Source organism: Artemia franciscana, unplaced genomic scaffold, assembly GCF_032884065.1.
Source record: "Artemia franciscana unplaced genomic scaffold, ASM3288406v1 Scaffold_2305, whole genome shotgun sequence".
Taxonomy (NCBI): Eukaryota; Metazoa; Arthropoda; class Branchiopoda; order Anostraca; family Artemiidae; genus Artemia; species Artemia franciscana.
In genome coordinates this window covers 22,862-44,793 of record NW_027063227.1, presented here as the reverse complement: position 1 = coordinate 44,793, position 21,932 = coordinate 22,862, and the positions used below count along the sequence as shown (strand labels likewise).

The 21,932-nt window shown below is 36.3% G+C and overlaps 1 protein-coding gene across 1 annotated transcript in view; it reads left to right on the top strand.

The window, feature by feature from the left end:
- Positions 1-11,911: 11,911 nt before the first annotated feature.
- The window catches only part of LOC136042878 (mediator of RNA polymerase II transcription subunit 7-like), a 21,115-nt gene continuing 11,094 nt past the window's right edge, over positions 11,912-21,932 (top strand). Inside the window, exons 1-2 of the mRNA XM_065727807.1 lie at positions 11,912-12,158; positions 19,695-19,898. Of these exons, the coding sequence (XP_065583879.1) occupies positions 11,955-12,158; positions 19,695-19,898 (408 nt within the window). The 5' untranslated portion in view covers positions 11,912-11,954. The remainder of the gene's footprint in view (positions 12,159-19,694; positions 19,899-21,932) is intronic.

Below are 21,932 nucleotides of genomic sequence, written 5' to 3'. Positions count from 1 at the left end.
ACATTAGCTCCAAAATAATGAAATTCTTACTTGATGTAATGTAACATTTTTTGATGAGATTATCACAGTTTATTCCATTTTTGTCTGCTTTTGAAATCACTCTAAATAATACTTAGATGGACATTGCAAACAATCCCTGACAAGACTAGATTGTACAAATTCAAAATAACACTCAGCTCAGAAACAACCATATTACAGGAGCAGGTCTAGGGAGGACCAGCCCCCCCCCTGAAATGGACAAAAAATTATATTATCAGATTTCTGTGATTTGGTTGCAAGACCAATGCATATTTGAAAAGGATTTGATGGCACTTGATCTGCCTGCTGTAGATAATTCTCCAGGATGTTTGGTGCCTTTCATCTTGAAAATTGTCAAAGCTACAAAAACCTATTTCTTCTCCAGTTGTAGGCAAATTTCTTGAAATGACTGCAATAACAGACACTCTCTAGAGTTATTTCCGGTTCTAGAAGGTTTTGAACAGTACAAAATTTTTGGATAATCTTAACTAATATTGACATCAAAACAAAGATAACAATCTATTCTAAATAACGTTTTAGGTTAGAAAGCAAGGAAAGTACATGTTCAAAAGCTAGTTCTATCTCACATTTGAGAAACACACTGGACCAAAATGCATGAGTCCTTAATTCAGTTTATGGCAGAGCTCCTTAAAATCATAGAAGCTCTTGAGATCATTACCAGATGGGTGTAATACTTAACTGCAGCACAAATAAAATCCTTATTGACTGCTGTAATATCCTCCAATCTGATAGTAACCATTTACACTCTTAGTAACATATTAGGACAGATTTTACCACTCAATCAACATTCAAAAGAAGAGTTTAGAGTTTGTGTCTGCAACAAGCCAAGTTAAGAACCTTCTTACCCAGCTGGATGTCATGCAATAGGGGAGTGAAAGCAAGATGAAAAAAAAATTGGCAAGGTAACTAAAGTAGCAGCAGAACCAGGTTTAGTCACCTACTTACAATTCAATGTTTTGATTTGTTAGTCTTTTTTTTGTTTCATTTTATAAAGGCAGTGAGCCAAGCGCCTGCCTTAACTCTTAAGGCAGGGATTGAAAATTGCTGGATTTTGAGGATTTTAGAGGAGATTTTTAGGTAGTAGTCTAGTAATCTAGCACTAGGCAGTAGCCTAACACATACCCTGGATCTGTTTAGGCTCATTTCCTGATTTTGTTGAATAAATTAAGTCCAGCAAGGCTAAGTGAAAACACATAAACCCAATTAAAGGCCATGATGGGTGTGCTATCTGTTCTATAGAATTGGATGAGGGGTCCTCTGCCATAGAGTGTGACATTTGTGAAAAGTGGGTTAGTGGTGATTGTCTGGACCAGTTCCCAGGAGAATATAAATTATTAAGCAAGATGATGCAATCACTTACTTCTTCCTGGTCATGTCCAGCCTGCAAAGTTAACCCTCTCCCTTTTGTGAGCAGGCTATGATAGCAAAACTAACTTCTCTTACAGATAATCCCTTGAAATCTTTCAGGGAAGATCTCAAGATGGTGTTGACCCAAACATTTTTTCTAACTCAGAACTGACATCAAGTATGACATTTCTGATCTGATTAGTGATATTGCCAATAGGGCTCAGCAAATTGAAAATTCACAACAATCAGTGTGCTCTATTTTAACTGTTTAGGACCTGGTGGCTTCTACACTGTTTCTCAATTGTCTCAGCTTCCTGTAGCCCAATTAACAGAAACTGATGTTCATCAGACAGCATGTTCAGAGCACCAGCGTTTTGAAAGCCATTTAAATACTGTTACATATTGAGTCCCCACCCAGACTCACAATGCAGTTTTCCTGTATAGTTATCTGTTACACACTTATGGAGTTGACATTGGAGCCCCCCTATCAAAAGTAAAAAGATTTTCAAATAGCCATCAGCCCCCTGGTAGCTGCCCCCCTCTTCTGCTTTTCTTTGTGACATCAACTGAATTTAGAAAGCAAATAATACAAAATTCCTTTGAAACAAAAGGATTAATCAGTTTCTATAGTGATAGTCCAAAGGAAGATCAAATAAAGCACAGAGCTCTAGTTGAGGAGTTTAAATGCAGAAAAGCTAATGGAGAGGCAGATTTGATAATTTATAAGGGTGCCATCATTAAAAAAAACTTGCCAGTTGGAGGCGATCCCCCAACCACTCCAATGCCCATGCCTCCTTCTACCTCTGTTAATTGCTTAAATGTTTATTAACTCCATCACCGAATTTTGTCTCTCAACTGTCTAGTAGTGATCATAATAATATTTCCCTGGCTGATACTGACATTTCTTTTGTTTCTTCTGCAACAACTTGCTCACCTGTTGTTTCTTCTTTCTTTCGTTGTGCTTTATCCATAAACTTTACCAGTCCTTTGTTTCTTGCTTTTCTAGTCCTGCATCCTCTCAGATTCCTACCTTACAAGGAATGAGGTTCCTTAGCTCCAATGTTGACAGCCTCCCTAATAAGCTTTCTGAGATTTCCTTTCATATGATATTCAGAAGCAGCCGATGTTGCAGCCAAAAAAGTGGAAGTTTCACCAAAAAACAACTTGTCAGTCTTATTTCCTGATGAAATCAATGCTTACTAACTCTTTTCTAATCTGAATTCCCCACTTTGCCACAGAGGAGTGTGCTTATATATAAGAGATGAACTAAAGGTTAGTCTCATTCAATTTATTTCTCTGACTATTGATAGAATGGAGTCTGTGTGGATAAAATTACACAATCATACAATCTCAATTGTAGTGGGTATTGTTTACAGAAGCCCTAGTGCCTCCCTGTGCTTTGGACAGGATTAAGCAAGATGATGCAATCACTTACTTGTTCCTGGTCATGTCCAGCCGGCAAAGTTCACCCTCCCACTTTAGTGAGCAGGCCATTATAGCAAAACTAGCTACTGTTACAGATAATTCCTTGAAATCTTTCAGGGAAGATCTAAAGATAGAGTTAGCCCAAACATTTTTCTAGCTCAGAACTGACACCAAATATGATGATTTCTGCTCAGGTTAGTGATATTGCCAATAGGGCTTGACACATTGAAAATTCAATACAATCAGTGTGCTCTGTTTTAACTGAAACAGATTAAACTCTGTTTAATCTAACTTGGCTGCCATATTATCTCAAGTGGTGTCCAATGTTGCAAGCTATGATCTAGTCCTTTTGGGGGACTTAAACCTTCCTGCAATGCAGTAGATGGATAGATCTCGTTTTTGTAAAAGAGATTTTCCTTTTTTGTCTGTCCTCTCTGACAATTCCCACTGTTAAACAATATCACAACCAACATGTTTGAGAGAAGGTCAAGTCTCCAATGCTCTTCATCTGGTTATTTTCAGTAACCCTGACCTTCTTACTAAGAATGTAATAACTACACCTGTTGGTGATAGTGACCATGTAGTAATAATTTTGAAAAATGTCTCCCTACCAAACAATTTTCTTCTAAGCAACAAAAATATGAAAACTACAAACTAGTCTATGAAAAACGTGCCAATGTCAACTGGAAAAAGTTTATTATTGATGATACTGATGAGAGTTAGTCAAATACAAAAACAGAAATTCTGCATGTTGAAAAGTCTTGCACCAGAATTTTTCAGGCAAAAAGTTTACCTTTTTTAACTATTAAAGTAAACAAGCTAATCAACAGAAAATATCAACAATGGAATTGCTATAGACAAAATAAGACGACAGTGAATTATCAAGTCTTCAAATCTTTTTGTAATCAAACAACCAGCCAAATAAAGGAGTTGAAGAGAAGGTTTGAGAAAAATTGGCTAAGGAAGTTAATGATAACCCTAAATCTTTCTGGCATTGTGCCACTCAAAAATGTAGCAGCAGATGCACAGATGCAATTTAACAGTCCCAGGTCTCCTGCATAATAGTTAATCAGCTGCTGATCCTGAGCTGAAAGTTGAAATTTTCAACCAATATTTCTCTTCTGTTTTTTCTTCTAATCCCAGTATTGTTTATCCCACATCTCCTTAATATGACGTATCACATAAGGTGGGACCAATCCTGATTACTGATATTTTGATTCTAAAGGAAATCATATCCCTCAAACTAAATAAATCTGCTGGTCCAGATGGCATTCACCCATGTATCCTACATGAATGTCATACAGTTTTGTGTCAACCTCTTTCCCTGTTGCTCAAGTTATCATTAAATCTTTCCAGACTACCTCTGGATTTGAAAAGTGTACACATCATTCCTATACTTAAAAAAGGTAAAAAGGGTCTTGCTGAAAATTATTGACCCATTAGCATGACATCAGCTACTGTTAAGGTTCTTGAAAGAATAATCAATTCTGCAGTTGGTAAACACCTTGAAGCAAATAATGTTTTATACAGTTCACAACATGGCTTTTGTTCAGGAAGATCTATTGACACCAATCTCCTTGAATTGTATGATCACATCACCAAGTTACTTGATATGTGAGTGCCTTGATATGTGAGTGATTCTGCTTGACTTACTTAAAGCTTTGACACAGTGTGTCACAAGCAACTTGCCATTAAATTAGAGAGATCCCTGCTCTGGATCCTAGACTTTCTTTATTTCTGATCTCAGTGTGTCCAGTTATTTGATGACTCTTATCATATTCTTTTTCCTCAATGCATGTTCTGGGTGGAGCTCCTCAGGGAAGCGTTTTGGGTCTTACATTACTTATTATCTTCATCAATCATGCTCCTTCAATTATCAGCAGTAAATTAACTCTTTGTGCAGAAAACCTGAAGCTTCTTGGACCAGCTTTGTCCTGTGAAGATCATGCCATGCTACCAAAAAATCTTCAACTGCTAGGTCAATGGACTGAGGCCTGGTTTCTTGAATTCAATGTTGCCAAGTGCCATATCATTTACTTTGGCAAACTGAATCCTTGCTGCTCCTATTTTTTCTTAGGCCACCTACTCTCCTCTATAAATAGTGAGCAGGATCTTGGTGTCAATATTGACAATGAACCAAAATTAGGCACTTATGCTGAGGTCTGCTGCTGGGGCTAGTTCAACCATGGGACTGATTAAGCATACTATTTTCACTTGTTCCTGTAAAGTCATCAGTCTTCTATATAAGGGATTTGTGTATCCTAAGCTTGAAGTTGGAATGTCTCTTGCCTCCCCATATTTTAAAAAAGACATAAAAGTTCTTGAAGATGTGCAGAGACATGCCACTAAAGTGATATCTGACATGCAAGAGCACTCATACCCTGTAAGACTATCAAAGCTGAATCTCCCTACACTTGTAGAAATAGAGGGGGTATTATTTTAGCCTTAAAGTTATTGAAAGCTAATACTCTCCCAGTATTATTCCCTACTGTTGGTACCAACTCAAGAACTAGAGGTCATCACCTGAAACTTGGTAAGCAGTCTACAATATCTAGAGTCTGTACTCAATTATTTTTGCCATGCATTGTCAAGAGTTAGAACAAATCACCTAATGAAACAGTTACTGCTGAATCTGTTGATTTTTTCAAACAAGGGTTAGATACTGAGAGGTCCTCTAGAGAGTTTCAACTTAAATGGGATGCTACTGAACATGGAACAGAACCTGGTCACTAATGAACTTTGTATACAACTCAAGTCATCATTCTGGAGCTCTACAAGAAGAAATCCTTAGATTTCTCCTAGCTGCAATTAAGGCAATAACTGTCCCAAGGATAACAAAAAATTATACAAAATGAAAAATGTGCTATTCAGTCCACACAAGAAATTTGTAGATGGTCAGTTTTTATTTCTTTGTTGGGCTTGATCATTTCAGACTTAGAACACTGTTTTTCTATAGAAACTTTAAAACTCAGTATTTTCTTTCCAATAAATTGTATGGAAATAAACAAACAACAATTTATAGATAATATTCATGATTTTTCATCATAATCCTGGTCAGGAATTGGTTTCCTCTACTAATCAGGTTGTGAATCTCAGCCCTGAGAAGAGAAGTGACAATATGAAACCTTGTAGGCTTTGTCTGAGAGAAAGCAATGCAGGCAAAGGTAGAACCCCTGAAATACTAGGAGAACTTTACAGAAACACAATTGAAATGCTGATATTTTCTGAATATATTGGGGCTCTAGTATATCATCATGACCTTAACTGTCAGTGTGGCATCTGCAGAATGAAGTTTTTTTTGCTGCATGAAGAATGAAAAATGTCTAAGACATAAAATGACAGAGGAAAGATTTGCCAAAATTGTCTTTCTTCATGCTCATTGTGATAATGTCATAGGTGTTGAGGGTCTTATTGATAAATTTTTTAGGCCTAATAATGGAAGTAAGAGGAAAAAAATTTGTTGTAGCCTATAATAAATGTCGTTTTGTGGATAGCTTTACAGAACTCATATGCTAAATGTTGGATAGACAATATCACAATGAGCATGAAGAAATGCAATTCTGGCAAATCTTTGAATGTAGAGGCATACAACTTTCAGTATCAGCAAGGTATGTTAGGCTTAATTAGGGTAAAAATGAGAATTTTTGCAATAGTCAACCCACCACCCCTTCCTATAATCCTGGATCTGCTACTGCCATATGACAACACACAAGTATCAATTATTCTCAGAACTATATATGGGACTGTCAATGAGGAGGGAGTGGATTGTCAAAAGTCAACCATGACACTTGGAAGTGATTTAAAATACAAAACCTAAGGATAGAACAAGCCCAAGCAAACAAATTTTACTTTATTATACTTTCTTTGTAAAATTGGTAACTTTGTACTGATACTTTTATTAGGCCTATTTCCCTCAGACATTGCCAACTAATATATAGCCTACTTACCTCAGCATAGGCTAACAGTAGTTTGGTTAGTTTCAAAGTTTTAATGCACCAAATTCGTTTTGGTGTTAAAACACAAGTTATAGAGCACTAAAAATTCAGCAAGTCATTGTAAATAATTTACAATGAGCTCTGTTGGACAAAGATGCACAGAAATAGAACCTTATTCACGAAGTTGATGTTTAAGAATTTTGCTTGTTCGTGGTCAATAATTGAAAACAGAACTTATTGGCTGAAAGCCGATTCCGCTATCGGTCATTCTAGCCAGCAGTGTTTTCCCTACTTACTGTTTTTAATAAATTTAAACAATTGCTAAAAGATATACACGTGTTTATGTGTATTGAAACCTCATCAGTTTAATTAAGGAGAATATGTATAGGCTATAAATATCTAGAAATTACAAGCTAAAAGAAAAATAGTTACAAGCTAGTCCCCAAAGCCGCGCCGAATCGAAATTTGGCGGCGGCGGAGAGAATTTATGTCAGCGGCGGCGCATCTATTTTTGGTGTTTTCGCAATTTTTAAGGCATTTTTCAGTATTTTTTTTTTATTTTCTTTGGAATTTTTAATACTGTCTTTATAGAAATCCTGAAATCTCTTTCTTTCATCGTTACCTAGTTATATAATATCTTGTCCGAGTGTTTAGGTGGTGTTTAAGCATAGGCTACTTAGATCTACAATATTCGCCTTACGACATGACTTTGCAAAACTAGCGGAGGTTTCTAGATTGTGAGATTTACGCTTAACTCAGCAAGTGATAGACTAGAAAATATGAGTGTAGGACTATTCATAAGATTGAGAGTTTGGAATCTTTGTTCAAATACCAAATACCCTTTAATACTGAATGTATGTAATAAGAACAAAGAAAAGAAAAAAAGATCCGTTGTAGCTGAGCGCAAAAGCTTAAATTATTCCTTTGAAAGCTTTGACTATCTTGTAATTATCACGTATAAAAATGAGCTTGTTCACGCGATATGGAGCTAACATCGAACGTTTGGCAGTGACTAATCGCTAAATTCAACATAAAATTGCAAAAACTCGCCCAGAGATGGCACAGACAATAGAACTTTTGTAGTTACAGCTGTACTCAATTGGATAAGCTATATAGGACTAAAAAAATCGGCGACAGTTATTCACCGGCGGACCGCCGCCACCGCCGAACCTCACGGCGGCGCGCTGGCACCGAGCCACGCGCCGGCGTGCCGACATGTTTTCGGCGGCGGCCCGTTGAGTTATTTTTGGTGGCGGGCCGCCGACATTCGGCGCGGCTTCGGGGACTATTACAAACCAGAATTTTTTGTCATGATGGTAAGTGTATGAGAGCCGAAAAACAAATCTGGCAAAAGAAGCAAGTTAAAGAAGCTGAATTAATTTCAGAAAATACAATTGTATGGTATCAGATTAACGACGCTTCTTGACTACAAAGGTCCCTGCGTCGGCCCTGCAGTGCATTGCTGCAGCATGATTCGATCTCTGGGTCCCGTATTACCAACCTAAGGTCAAATCCACTGCGCCACCATAAGACAGCTGAAGTAATGATCAGGCCAAAATTACTAGCTCCAAAGAATTGATTCCACTATTTTCAATGTGCCGAAGACACAATACCGTCAATGGCAAGAGCCAAAGGCCACAGACAAATACTTGAGGCCCAAGCAAGAATAAGAGCTAACAAAAAGCTTCTAAAGCCAAGTTTTCACTGTGTAATGATCTAGGTGTTTTCTATTTATACATAAAATTTATATTTATATACGTGTATGATTAAGACCCTTAAAAGCTGTGTATGTTGTCTATAGCATAAAATTTATTTTCTTTTTCTTTACAATCAAATATTCAAATCCATTGAAAAGCGAAAATGTACCCAGAATAACTTAAATGAAACTTAAACAGATGTTAAGTCACAGCGCAGAGGAAAAAGAAGCCAAGTCGGGCTTATAAATATTGATTTGATAGTTATTTAAGATTTATTTAAGAATTAACGCCGCTTTTTGACTACTATGGTCCCTGCGTCGGCCCTGCAGTGCATTCCTGCAGCGTGATTCGATCTCTGGGTCCCGTATTACCAAGCTAAGGTCAAATAAACTGCGCCATCACAGGGCATTTGATGTAAATAAAATTTAAATACAATTCCCACAGTTTCAGCCCTTGAGCCAAAAAAACTAAAAAACGAACATTTTAATTCTTTTTACAACTAACAGAACATAAAAAAAATATTGATTTGGAAGTAAAATCTAATTCAAACTGAATATTTTAGTTCCTCAACAAATTTTAAAACACGCATTCTGTAATGTTTACATTTAACGATAATAAAACTATATCAGTTAATACCTGGCCAAGGAATTATTTATTGAAAAATTTAAATGCTACATTAGCTCTAAATATCAAGGGCAGCACAACCTTAGTGAAAATTTAGTGAAAATTGATAAGGCTCCATTGTATTTTTTTCCAGGAAATTTCTTTCAGAAGGAATTGTCGTAAAACCTCTATTACCCTTTTTAAGAAAAAAGTAATTAAAGAGAAACCAGTCCCTTTTCCACACCCCTTTTAGCTGCCGTCCCCCAAGGCACATCCAATTAAATTTAGAAACAGCTTTTTGTTGAAAATAATGTAAAGGTCCGATAGCTACACCTTTGGGAAAATATGGTACCAACAGCCACTGGGGCAAGGGCTGTAAGTTATATAAGTTGCCCATTATTGACATACAGGTGTTGATATAGAGGACAAGGGACACCTTTGATCTTGGGATTTCAAAAGAATAAGACGGTTAAGGTAAACCTTCCCAGAAATGACCAGAGAGATGTGAACTAAATAAAGAGAAAACTATATACTTCAAAGTTTCCGAAAGGGTATATCACCAATGTCACAGGAACGGCTTGAGTTACCAAGTTTAAGCCTTCAGGATGTGGTGAGGAGGATATTGGACTAAAAAAAGACTCTATTTGAACTTTACTTCTGCAACTACTATTACAACTACTATCACTACTACTACAACTGCTATTATTATACTAATACCATCAATTATTGTCCACTGAGTTCCTCTCTCATTTGGAGTTTTAAAAGCCCTTACCCTTGTTGACTCCTGGAGAGAAAAGCTTTCTTCTATAACCGTTTCCAAGGATTTAGTGCAACTTTGCAGTCACGCCTTCTCTTTGACGCTCGTTGCCTCTTTGGATAGGGATCTAATATTTCCACTCGTCATAAACCTTGGTTTCTGATCACTTTCTCTGGACCTCTGCATGCGACAAATTTACTTCCAAATTTGGACTAGGGCGTGGCCTTGGAGAAACCTTCCATTTACATCTTCAGTTATCCCTACTGATTTGCCGTCCAGCGCTTATTTGGTGTATTCAAGACTGCTCACCATCTGACGACGAAGCTTCTTGAGTGGCCTAGTCAGGTTCAGATTCCTCTCTTGATGGGAACTTGGACACACAAAATACCGTGTTTCACCCCCTGTAGCCTTTCCCTCAAACTACATCCAGGATTCCACCATGACAGTAGGTCTCTTTGCTGCTTGCACCCAATGCAGTTATTCGTACTTCAGCAATACTCCTTGTTCATCTCTTCACTGGCAAAAGTAAGGTCGAAAAAATCCCAGATCTTGGGGGACAGATTAGCTTAATGGTACCTAGTCTTCATGTAAAGGCACAAGGGTGGACTCAACCAGATGGACTAGACCTACTCAAAAAACACACAAGTATCTGGTTTAGATTACTGGGTATCTTGGCCTTTCGCCCTCAGGCTTATCTTCACTTTTCCTCTGCCACTGCTAGCTCAAGACTTAAGAGTTCATCAAGAACTCACTTGGTTATCAACTCCCCGTCGTTCTCCTTGCCAATTCTGGATTTGGATTTAGGAGCTCACCAAGGGCTTCTAGACTCTTCATCAGAAAGGCCATGGGACTCAACGTCAACATCTCACGCCAGTATATATTCCGAAGTAGCCCCACTAACCAATAAGAATCCGGTACACTCAGGGGTATCAGGTAAATATGATCACATACTGAAGGCTTTGTATCAACCAAGACTGATTATGTCAGTAGAATCAAACCAAATATATTTTAGACGTTTCAAAAAGACTCAAAAGCATGAATTTGTTTCAGTTTTTGGTACTGGACTGTTGCCGAACTTTTCTTTTCTTTTTTTTTTTGCTTTTTATAATTTTCTGACTTTCTTTGAATTGCAATTTCTTTTGACACAAGGGTGAAGCGCGACAAAAAAAACAATTTGGTCAAAAACTAGTACTCTATACTTTCAGGAGTGAAACAGCTTATCGTAATTGTAGTGACACTGAATTTTTTAGAGGATACATTTGTCTGTGGTGGTCTGGATAGACAAAACTTTCGCAAAAGAAATAGTTTTTGTAACGGTTATCAAGTTTTATTTTTGATTTATGTGCACTGTTGCACTCAAGTGCAAATGATGAGCAAAATATTGTTGAGCTCAACACTAAAGCACCGAGGTCGGAATCAGACTAATGACTAAAATAGAACATAGCTTAGTTTTCTATAAGCAACACATTATGTGGCAAGTAGCTATAAACTTTCGCAAAGTATGACCAGAAAGCTCTTCTGATATGTGAATTGAAAGTAAATTCCCAAAAAAGACAAAGGAGAAAATACAAAAGAGGGGGGGGGAGTGGAATTTTCTCTTGTAGACAAACATTTCGTTTCAGGTCAGCAAAAAGAAAATAAATTAGTTACTTATCTGACTTTTTTCGTTCCAGTTTTTACAAAATTAACCTCTAAAGGAGTAAGGGAGTGTGTGTGGTCAATGGTAATTAAATGATTACGGTGAAGTCAATAATAGTTCTGAATGTAGTTCATTGAACGTTCTGAACGATAAAAATAACATTTTCAAACTTTTAACAGAGCAAAATCTGTTAATCGTACAAAGTTCAAGATTTATTAACTAAATTATTATTTAGAGGTTTATTCAAGTGGGGACAAATTTTTACGGGTACTAAGTTTAAAAGCCATTAGACGAAATAAACAATTTTTGGAATGTGAAAGTGGTTAAAATGCAAAGGAGGGCCACACTAACGACGTCAGCCGTGCGTAAGCCTTTTTTTACTTAGCTCTTTTCGAGGAAAATCACTCTATTTGGGCTTCAACTTTCACTCACTAAAAAATCGAAAGCTGGCGATATTGTTTGGTACATTGAAGTCATTTAAAAGTTGAACACGGCGGATATTTAGATCAAAGATGACTGATCAACAACAAATAACTACTCCTCAGAACGAGAGTGCTCTGCCCTTACCACCGATTCAGTACATTAGTCTTTACAGTGATGAAAACATAAGGAGAGGCAGATCATTACCTCCACCAGCTATACCTAGAGATGGGTATCAAATGTTTGGGTTTCCCATGAACATGGATGATGCTGTTATTAGGCCCTTGGAAAGCCAGGTAAAATAAAGATAGAAAATATTACTATATTTTAAGTAGCTTATCATGATATTTATAAAATCTAGAGGAATAGATTTACTAACCATTTAAGACATGGAAAGGGATTTTCAAACCCTATCCAGTGTCTAACCTATTCTTAAAATTTTTTGAGTCTCTAAGCTCCTCCTTATTAATACCAACTTCTCTAGAGATTTCTCAATTCCCTTATTTTTCAAATGAATAGGCTAGTAGGTCTAGTGTAGCCTAATTCTAAAGGTTTGTTATGCTGCTGTTAATAGCAATTGAGAGTAATAGCCACACTCAGGCTCAGGTTGCAAAAGCTAATCAAGCTCTTCAACTCATTAAGTGCTCTTTTGTAACCAGAAAGTCATGTGTGGTTACAAAACTTTTTAAATCCCTTGTCTGTCCCCACCTTGAGTTTGGCTTGACTTTGGCCTTTCCCCAAAATAAAATGGACAGCCCTTGAAAGTGTCCAAAGGAGAGCAACCAAACTTGTCCATGGCTTAAATAATGCCCCTTACCAGGATTGCCTAAGGTCTCTGAGACTTCCAGCCCTCATGTGTTGAAGATATAGGCTAGAGGAGATGTGATCATGGCACACAAAATTTTCAAATCCAGCCACCTGAACCAGATCTTCACCCCTCCCTGGCTAACAATTCAAGAGGTCACAGACTGAAGCTTCACCTGCCTGGATGTTAGAGAAGGGAATGACATGGCTTCTTTTCCATTTGGGTGGTCCCCCTCTGGAATAGCCTATCCAAGTCAACCATCCAAGCTGAGACTCCCAACTCCTTCAAGGCTGGAGTCAACAGGGACTGGAAGAGGGCTGAGTGGAGGCTGGACTGGGAAGCTAAGCCAACATAATTACATCAATCACCACCAGCAAGAACCTACAGGAGGATCTACCACCTTATCTTGCTGGCAAATGCAATTTAAGGTAAGGTAATATTCAGAGAGAAGTAAAATAGATTTTTGGCTTATATGTAATGATGTTTCAAGTAGAAGTTTGTGCCTTCGGTATTATATTTGCATGCAGCTTGAAGATTTACAGTATGTTTTGCCATGCTAGATAGGTCTGGCTATGTTGTAAACCAGGAAAATTTGGCAAATTTTTTGCAGTTCATATAATTGGCTTACCAATAAAGTGAACATGCCACTCAATACCTTTTTTATGTTTGTTATAAATATAATAATTGCTTCTGCTGCAAATTCAAATTTAAGCACTTTTTGACCTAACCTTATTATAAATAATTTTGGCACTGAGAAAATGTAGTATTATTTTGTCAAAAATGACCAAGAAAACAGCACTGAGAAAACATAGTATTATTTGGTCTGATAACTCAGACTGAGTGAATGAGTGATAACTCATACTTTAATTGAAAATTTGTTGTTTTTAATTGCTCACAAAGTGCTTCAATTGGAATTTGCAGTAGAAGCATTGTTACATTTGTAAAGAACATAAAAAAGGCATCAAGTGGTATGTTCACTTTATTGGTAAGTCAATTATATGAACTACAAAAATTTTACTGAAAATTTTTTAGTATTTTTCATCTCAGTTGCCAAGGACTAAATTCAAGTTATAGCTTTATGGAAGATTTAGCTAATAGGTTATTTCTATTTTTCAGGTCATAGATTTAACTAGCACATGGCTTAATATCCATAATTTAAAGTTGCTTGCTTTAGAGGGATATAATTTTTACATGAAAATAGGCAATTGTATCAACATGGTGGTCTTACTGTATATATTAGGTCAGATATTTGAGTGACTAATTGGACCAATTCAACAGTAAGTAGAGGAGATGGTGTTTGAGTCACCTGTACTTGTGAGTCACTACTCACAAGTAGCCCTGGAAAAAAAAATAATGCACTGAAGCCTTATTGCTCTTAACTGCAGGAAATCTTGTCTCACTGCTGATGTAGGCACATGGCCTGTTGATTCTATCAGAGATCATTGTATTAATTTTTTAATGACATAAAGTTTGATTAACAAATGTCAACTGTGGTAAATAAAGCATTCTACAGACTGATCTATATCAAAAGAATTAACTTATTTTATTGAAGGCTGCTCATCTCTGTGGTATACACAAACAAAAAATCAGAGTCACGGATCATTGAGTAATTGCAAAGCATTTAAACTTGTCCCATTTTGGAATGTTTACCTTATGAGCAAAGGTTAAGTAGTCTTTGCAATTCAGGAGGGATAGATCAGATTTGCTTAACCCTTTTTTAGTTATTGAAGGCTGTTAGAATTTATCTTATAGTGACGTCTCTCAGTTCAGTCATTAAATTCATTAAATTTGCACCAATCATGATTTTTAAGGAAAGTTGGACTTTGTAAAATTTCTCATTAATTCTAGGAACTTGTTGTCTGATCATGTTGTTTCACTAAATAATGTTTTCACAGGTTTAGTTGGAACCTCTTTATTAAAGGTAGAATGTGAAGCTGTAATATTTATGGTCATAGTGGGGTATATTGTGTTCTTGTTCAGTATGAATGATTTGCTTTGTTATGTTATATGCTTATGGGATATACTGTTTATGGAATTAAGAAATACTTCGAAAACCAAATGCTGTTTATTGTGTCAAGATTGTGTCTCTCTCTGTTTTCCTTGTTTATTTTGTTGTCCTCTGCTTGGATTTTAGAAATGTGCTTATAACTTCCAGAAGAAAAGTAATAATTAAAAATTATACAATTGTAACTGGAAAGTGAATTGATAAGATAAAATAACTATGCTGACAAAATTGGCAAATGCTACCCTGGGTAGATCATGTATCCAGTGTCAATACAATAACATTCATGGGTAAATCCATAAGATAAGCTACATTACTTCCTAAAGCATTATCAGTAAAATGAGGGAATAATTTGCAATATGTCTTAGTACTAGAAACTGAACAAAGCTTTATTGTAGACAATTCTCTTTGATTTGTTGAAGTCTAGTGTTTGATCCTTTAGTTGGATGGTTCTCAGGGTTAGGTAATTAACCACGATGAGCTAGAGAGTTTAAACATTTTAGTTGAAATTGATATTTGAAATTGCGTAGTCAAGTTCTGTTATTTTGGTTTAACATCACATGTTGAGTTGCTTCATATCTGTAGCATAGTTGTCACAGCTCTTTTTTTCTTTCATCTCAAGCCTGTCTCATTGATCCTTTTTCAGCCCAGGATGCTAAGCTGGACATATATATTCAAGAGAAGATCTGCAGTATATGTAACTGTTATACAAACTTTAAACCCTTAGTTGGCATACCAAAAATATTGCAACCTTTGATTGTATGAGAGCTTCATCACCATGTGGTAGTAACCATTCAGACTCTCGAATCTGGTGCTTATTTTTCCCAATAAAGACAGAATATTAAAACTTTTGTGATCAGGAATTTAATTTTGTCTAGTCATTATTGTTGTTATGACTGTAACAACTAAGCTATAAGTGACTTCTAAGAATTGAAATTTCTTGAGAGTTTGGAGGAACAACTTGTAGAATAGTAGATAAAATTTGGTTTTTAGTCTTAGAGCTAGGAAAGATCTGCCTATTGGGTAGATATGACTCTCTAGGTGCAACAAAGTTATGCTTTTAGGTCTAAATTACTCCTAATTCCTTGGTGGTGGTATTAGTTTACTTGGAAACAAAGAAATCCTGATAATTAGATCAAAACAAGAAAAAGGTTGCCTAGATTTAAAATTTAAATGTGATGTTATTTTTGGGGTTCTGTCCTTGTACGTTTTAGTGCTGCTTATCTCCTCAGGGGTCTCTTTGTCCAACCTTTGGGGTTGAGTGAGTCAATTTTGTTTTCAAAATAATGGGGGCTGTTATGCACTAGACAAACATTTTCAGTCATAGTTTCATTTAACATGTTGATTGAATATAGTTGCTCTATTTGTACAGTAGCTTTGTCTGATTAACGTTTGGAATATGGTCTGATGTGCCAGCAGAGATAGTTCCCGAAAGCACATTATTAAAATTTCTCAAAAGGAGTTCTGATCACCTTTCAAAGTTCACAATTGTCAAGATTAGCAGTATATTATTATTATTGATGGCATTTTGACTCTTCCTGCAAAACAAAAATGTTTTGGAACATAGTGAATCACAGTATAATTGTTTTAAGTTTTAAAAACAAAACACTTTTTTATGGGACTTGGTATTAACCAAGTGACATATAGCAGTCGCCAATTCTGTCGGTCTGTCTGTCGGTCTGTCGGTCTGTCTGTTGGTCTGTCGGTCCCGGTTTTGCTACTTTAAGCACTTCCAGGTAAGCTAGGACGATGAAATTTGGCAAGCGTATCAGGGACCGGACCAGATTAAATTAGAAATAGTCGTTTTCCCGATTTGACCATCTGGGGGGAGGGTGGGGGCCCGGTTAATTCGCAAAAAATAGAAAAAATGAAGTATTTTTAACTTATCAGCGGGTATTTGGATCTTAATGAAATTTGATGTTTGGAATGATATTGTGTCTTAGAGCTCTTATTTTTAATCCCGACCGGATCTGATGACATTGGGGGGAGTTGGAGGGGGAAAACCTAAAGTCCCGGTTTTGCTACTTTAGGCACTTCCAGGTAAGCTAGGACGATGAAATTTGGCAAGCGTATCAGGGACCGGACCAGATTAAATTAGAAATAGTCGTTTTCCCGATTTGACCATCTGGGGGGGGGGAGAAGGGGCCGGTTAATTCGGAAAAATAGGAAAAATGAAGTATTTTTAACTTATGAGCGGGTGATTGGATCTTAATGAAATTTGATGTTTGGAATGATATTGTGTCTCAGAGCTCTTATTTTAAATCCCGACTGGGTCTGATGACATTGGGGGGAGTTGGAGGGGGGAAACCTAAAATCTTGGAAAACACTTAGAGTAGAGGGATCGGGATGAAACTTGATGGGAAAAATAAGCGCAAGTCCCAGATACATGATTGACATAATCGGAACTTATTTGCTCTCTTTGGGGTAGTTGGGAGGGGGGAGTAAGTCTTAAAAATTAGAAAAATGAGGTATTTTCAACTTACGAACGGGTGATCGGATCTCAATGAAATTTGATGTTTAGAAGGATATCGTGTCTTAGAGCTCTTATTTTAAATCCCGACCGGATCTGGTGATGGGGGCGGGGAGTTGGGAGGGGGAAACCTAAAACTTGGAAAACACTTAGAGTGGAGGGATCGGGATGAAACATGGTGGGAAAAATAAACACAAGTCCTAGATAGATGATTGACATAAACGGAACGGATCCGCTCTCTTTTGGGTAGTTGGGGGGGGGGGGGGTTAATTCTGAAAAATTAGAAAAAATGAGGTATTTTTAACTTACGAATGGGTGATTGGATCTCCATGAAATTTGATTTTTAGAAGGATATCGTGGCTCAAAGCTCTTATTTTAAATCCTGACCGGATCTGGTGACATTGGGGGAAGTTTGGGGTGGGGAGACCTAAAATGATGGGAAACCCTTAGATTGGAAGGATTGGGATGAAACTTGGTTGGAAAAATAAGCAAAAGTCTTGCATACGTAATTTACATAATTGGAACGGATCCGCTCAATTGCAGGGGGGGGGGGGTAATTCTGAAAAATAAGAAAAATAATGTATTTTTAACTTACGAAGGAGTGATCGGATCTTCATGAAACTTCATATTTAGAAGGACCTCGTAACTCTGATATCTTATTTTAAATGTAAACCGGATCAAACGTAATTGGGGGGGGGGGGGCAGTTGGGGGGACCGGAAATCTTAGAAAATACTTAAAGCGGTGAGATCAGGATGAAACTGGATGGGAAGAATAGAAACCTGTCTAAGATACGTGACTGACATAACTGGACCGGATCTGCTCTCTTTGGTGGAATTGGGAGGGGGGAGGTAATTTTGAAAATTGAGGTATTTGTAACTTACGAAAGGGTGACCAGATCTTAATGAAATTTGATATTTAGAAGGATCTTGTGCTATAAAGTTTAACTTTAGGTTCTGACCTTCTCACAAGTGCCAAATGAGCTCTTGGCTCTTGGCTCTTCCGACCTCGTCCAAATGAGCTCTTGGCTCTTCCGACCTCGTACCATATGAGCTCTCGGCTCTTCCGACCTCGTCACAAGTGCCATATGAGCTCTTAGCTCTTGTTATATTTTGTAGCAAAATAATTTTTGTGTTTTATAACACTGAATTTTAATCATCACTTTAAAAACTATTATTAATTTTGTGGCTTGACATTTTTTCCTATATCAACATCTATTTTTGTGCCCTGCTATATTACATTTATGTAATATATATATATTATATATATATATATATATATATATATATATATATATATATATATATATATATATATATATATATATATATATATAAATATAAAATTAATGAATGATTCAGCAAAATCACCTTCAGTATCCCCATCTTTGAGGTGAAAATATTGATGTACAGTTACCATAACTACTAGGATAGCCTACAGGACGTCCTTGACAGAATTTAGCATTTTACTATCAGGTTAGGTGCCATGATGTGCTGAGCAGTAGGATTTACAAATGTTTGATAAAGTATTATGTTTCATCTTGTGTCATTTGTTTTTAAGTCTTTTAGTGTATAATTTTCAAGATATTAATGACTCGTTTATGCTACATATAGTCGTTGAAATGTGAAACAGTAATTTGTTGAAACACTGATTATTTCTAGAATGGCTCTTGAAATTGTATATGCTTGGTATAAAAATAGCTTTTTTTAATTTTCCATATGACATAATAAAGGTGTGTTTAAAGTCTGACTCTTTTGGAGGGATGAATGGGGTCTGAAGTAAAAGCAGAAGCTTGGAAACATTTTTCTGGGCCTGATTTAGATCTATTCCTGGAAGTTTCATCAACCTAGCACAACTACTATTCAAAATTACAAAAATCCCCTAAACTAGGTTTTCTTCTGTGCTACTGCTGCTTTTTGACCTTGCTCAGCCCATAGGTAAGTTTATAATGTAAAATTGCATATTATATTATATTACATACCATTCTAACAAAAGCTTAAAAAAATAACCATCCTTGGTCCACCTCTATTGAATATATATTTTTTAACTATTTGGCATTGAATATCAATTGTTGCTGGTTTGGCTACCACACAAGAAAATTTGTAGGTCTAAAACTGAATTTTCATATCCTGTATGCTGAAAATAATGAATACAAAGGCGTTCATTGGTGTTCCTTTGAGGGATTGGGAAGTGCTGGCTAATGTTTCTGTTGTTAATACTTCAGAAAAGTAGAAAGTACTTTTTAATTATCTATTCAAGCCGAATTTATAGTTTTTTTTTTTTAAGAGGATTCTTTAGAGCAAAATTGGGGATTTTCTATCCCATCCTGGTTTTTAAGTTTGTTCTTAAGGTAATTAATTTGGATGTAATTGGATACTTTTTTGCCATAGATTTTTAAAATCAAAACCATGGAGCCTCCTCAAATGTTACACTCTTCCCTTATTATGTGTCTTTTATTTTTCTCATGAATTGATTTATTGTGGATATCTTAGAGCTTATGATTGGTTGTATTTTGATAAAGAAAAAAATCCTATGTTAATACTATTGCTTATTGCAGAAAATTAGGCGTTTGCACCCTTGTAATTATGATCACAGAAGAGAGTTGAAAAAGTTGAATCACTCAATCTTGGCAAGCTTCCTAGACCTTCTTGACATTCTCATAAAATGCCCGGAGTCACCTAGGAGACAGGAAAAACTTGAAGATATCACATTGCTGTTTATTCATATGCACCATCTAGTGAATGAATTCAGACCTCATCAGGTTTGTTTTTTTTTTCCTTTTTTAATATACATAACCATCCTTTAGGTGGTTACAGGAAGTACATAATGCTTGCTTTTTCATAATATGTTCAGAGTGTTGTACAATGAATACTATACTCTGGAGATCTTACTCCCATCCAAAGAAAGGTAGACTGTTACTGTAGCCTATTCCCTTTTATCCTATTACTGTTTCCAAAATGTTCTCCAAGCTTTTGAATTAGTATTGAATTATGAGCCAGAGGGATAACCCCTCCTGACCATTTAGACCCAATGCAGTGTTTGGTGCATAGATGATAAATAAAAGTTTGAATAGGGATAAATCCTTTTATTAGACAATGATAATAACATTCACAAAATATACTAGGTATTTCAGTCATACGTACAGTGAGCATAATCAGCAGAAATTCTAAGATTAGACCAATAAATGTCAGTTCAGTTCACTTGGGTTTATTAAAAAAAAAATATAACAGTCATAACATGCATAATCTCTCATCTCTATGCAAAAAATGCATGCTGTGTCCCTTATCACCTCAAAACTAAATACGCACAATGGCTCTCCCTCCACTTCTTGATTTAACCGTGACCCCTACCAGCAAAAACATCCTTAGAAGTCCCCACACTTTCATCCAGGAGCAAACCACTCCAACTCCCACACAAAAAAAAATACTGAATAATGGCTAAAAATATCTTATCTATTTAAAATCTTTATTCAGTTTAAACTATTTCAAAACAAGATAATTTTTTATTCTCTTTTTGAAAGAACCAAGGGAGCTCCTACCTCTCAGTTCAAGCGGTAGGGTATTGTAAGCCTTAGTGCAGACGATGTCAGGCGAAAAATCCGACCTCACTGTTGACATATGTCGAATATGGATATGTGGAGATAGTCTTGTAATTGGAAGATGCTGTTTGGCTACCAAACGGAATAGATTCCTAAAAGGTGGTAAAAAAAATGTGATATCAAGTATATTTTGTGAATGTTATTATCACTATCTAATAAAATGATTTATCTGTATTCGAACATTTATTTATCATCATGGAAAGGCAGTGTGATATTCCAAAGTCACTAAATTACTTTGGTGCATAGATACTTTATCAAAGCAGCAAATGCGCTCATTGATCCCAGTGCATCTGGTTCTCAATTTGTCCTGAGAGCTCTGTTCAAAAGCATACAAAGCTGTTCTCTTTTTCAAAAGCTGTCTTTCTGTTCAAAAGACAGTGTTTGCTGTGTTTTCTGTTCAAAAGCATACTCTTCCTGTCTTTATACCCACACTGCTGTGTTGCTCCAAACTGGAAAAGGGAAGCCAGCCCTACAATCAGTAGACTGCTATGCAATATGTTCTTGAGTCATAATATCCAGATCAGATCCCGAATTCCAGAAATAGTCGTCCTGTTACCCATAAAAGACCAATTCCTGTTTGTAAAGAAGCCAGGCTGAAACTGTCACTTCGCCTACTCTGTTTCCCCAATAGCTTTTTGGATGCATGGGGAAAATAACCTAAATCTGGTATTTCTGATCAGCATATTTTTTGTGTAATGGTGTTGGTAATGACCTCTAGACTGCTGAGTATATTTCAGTAATCCACCTAATCTAATGAATACAGTAATCTCAGCCAACCATTCAATTCAGAAGAATCAGAATTAATTCTTCTTAGTTACCATAACAGTTATTCATCACAGGCTGACCGCATCTATAAGTGTTAAGGCAGTTGACTGCATCTCATACGTAGTCCTTCTTATCAGCACGTTTATGTGCCATATTTGCAGTTTTTCACATTTATCACCAAACATTTACCTCCCATGGTTCAGTTGTTACCAAAAAACTTTGTTTCAGCTTGCCAGTCTTTATAATGCTGTTGTGCTGCCTCATAGCATGTATATGCCTTTCTGGAGAATATTTCCTAAAACTGATAGAGGGAAATTCTGTTTTGCCAAGTACTTTTGAAATATTGGATGCACAGCTAAAGACTGATTAATAAATAGTCATTGATCAGTTAATAAAATATAAATATATTAATAAGTATATTATTAATATTAT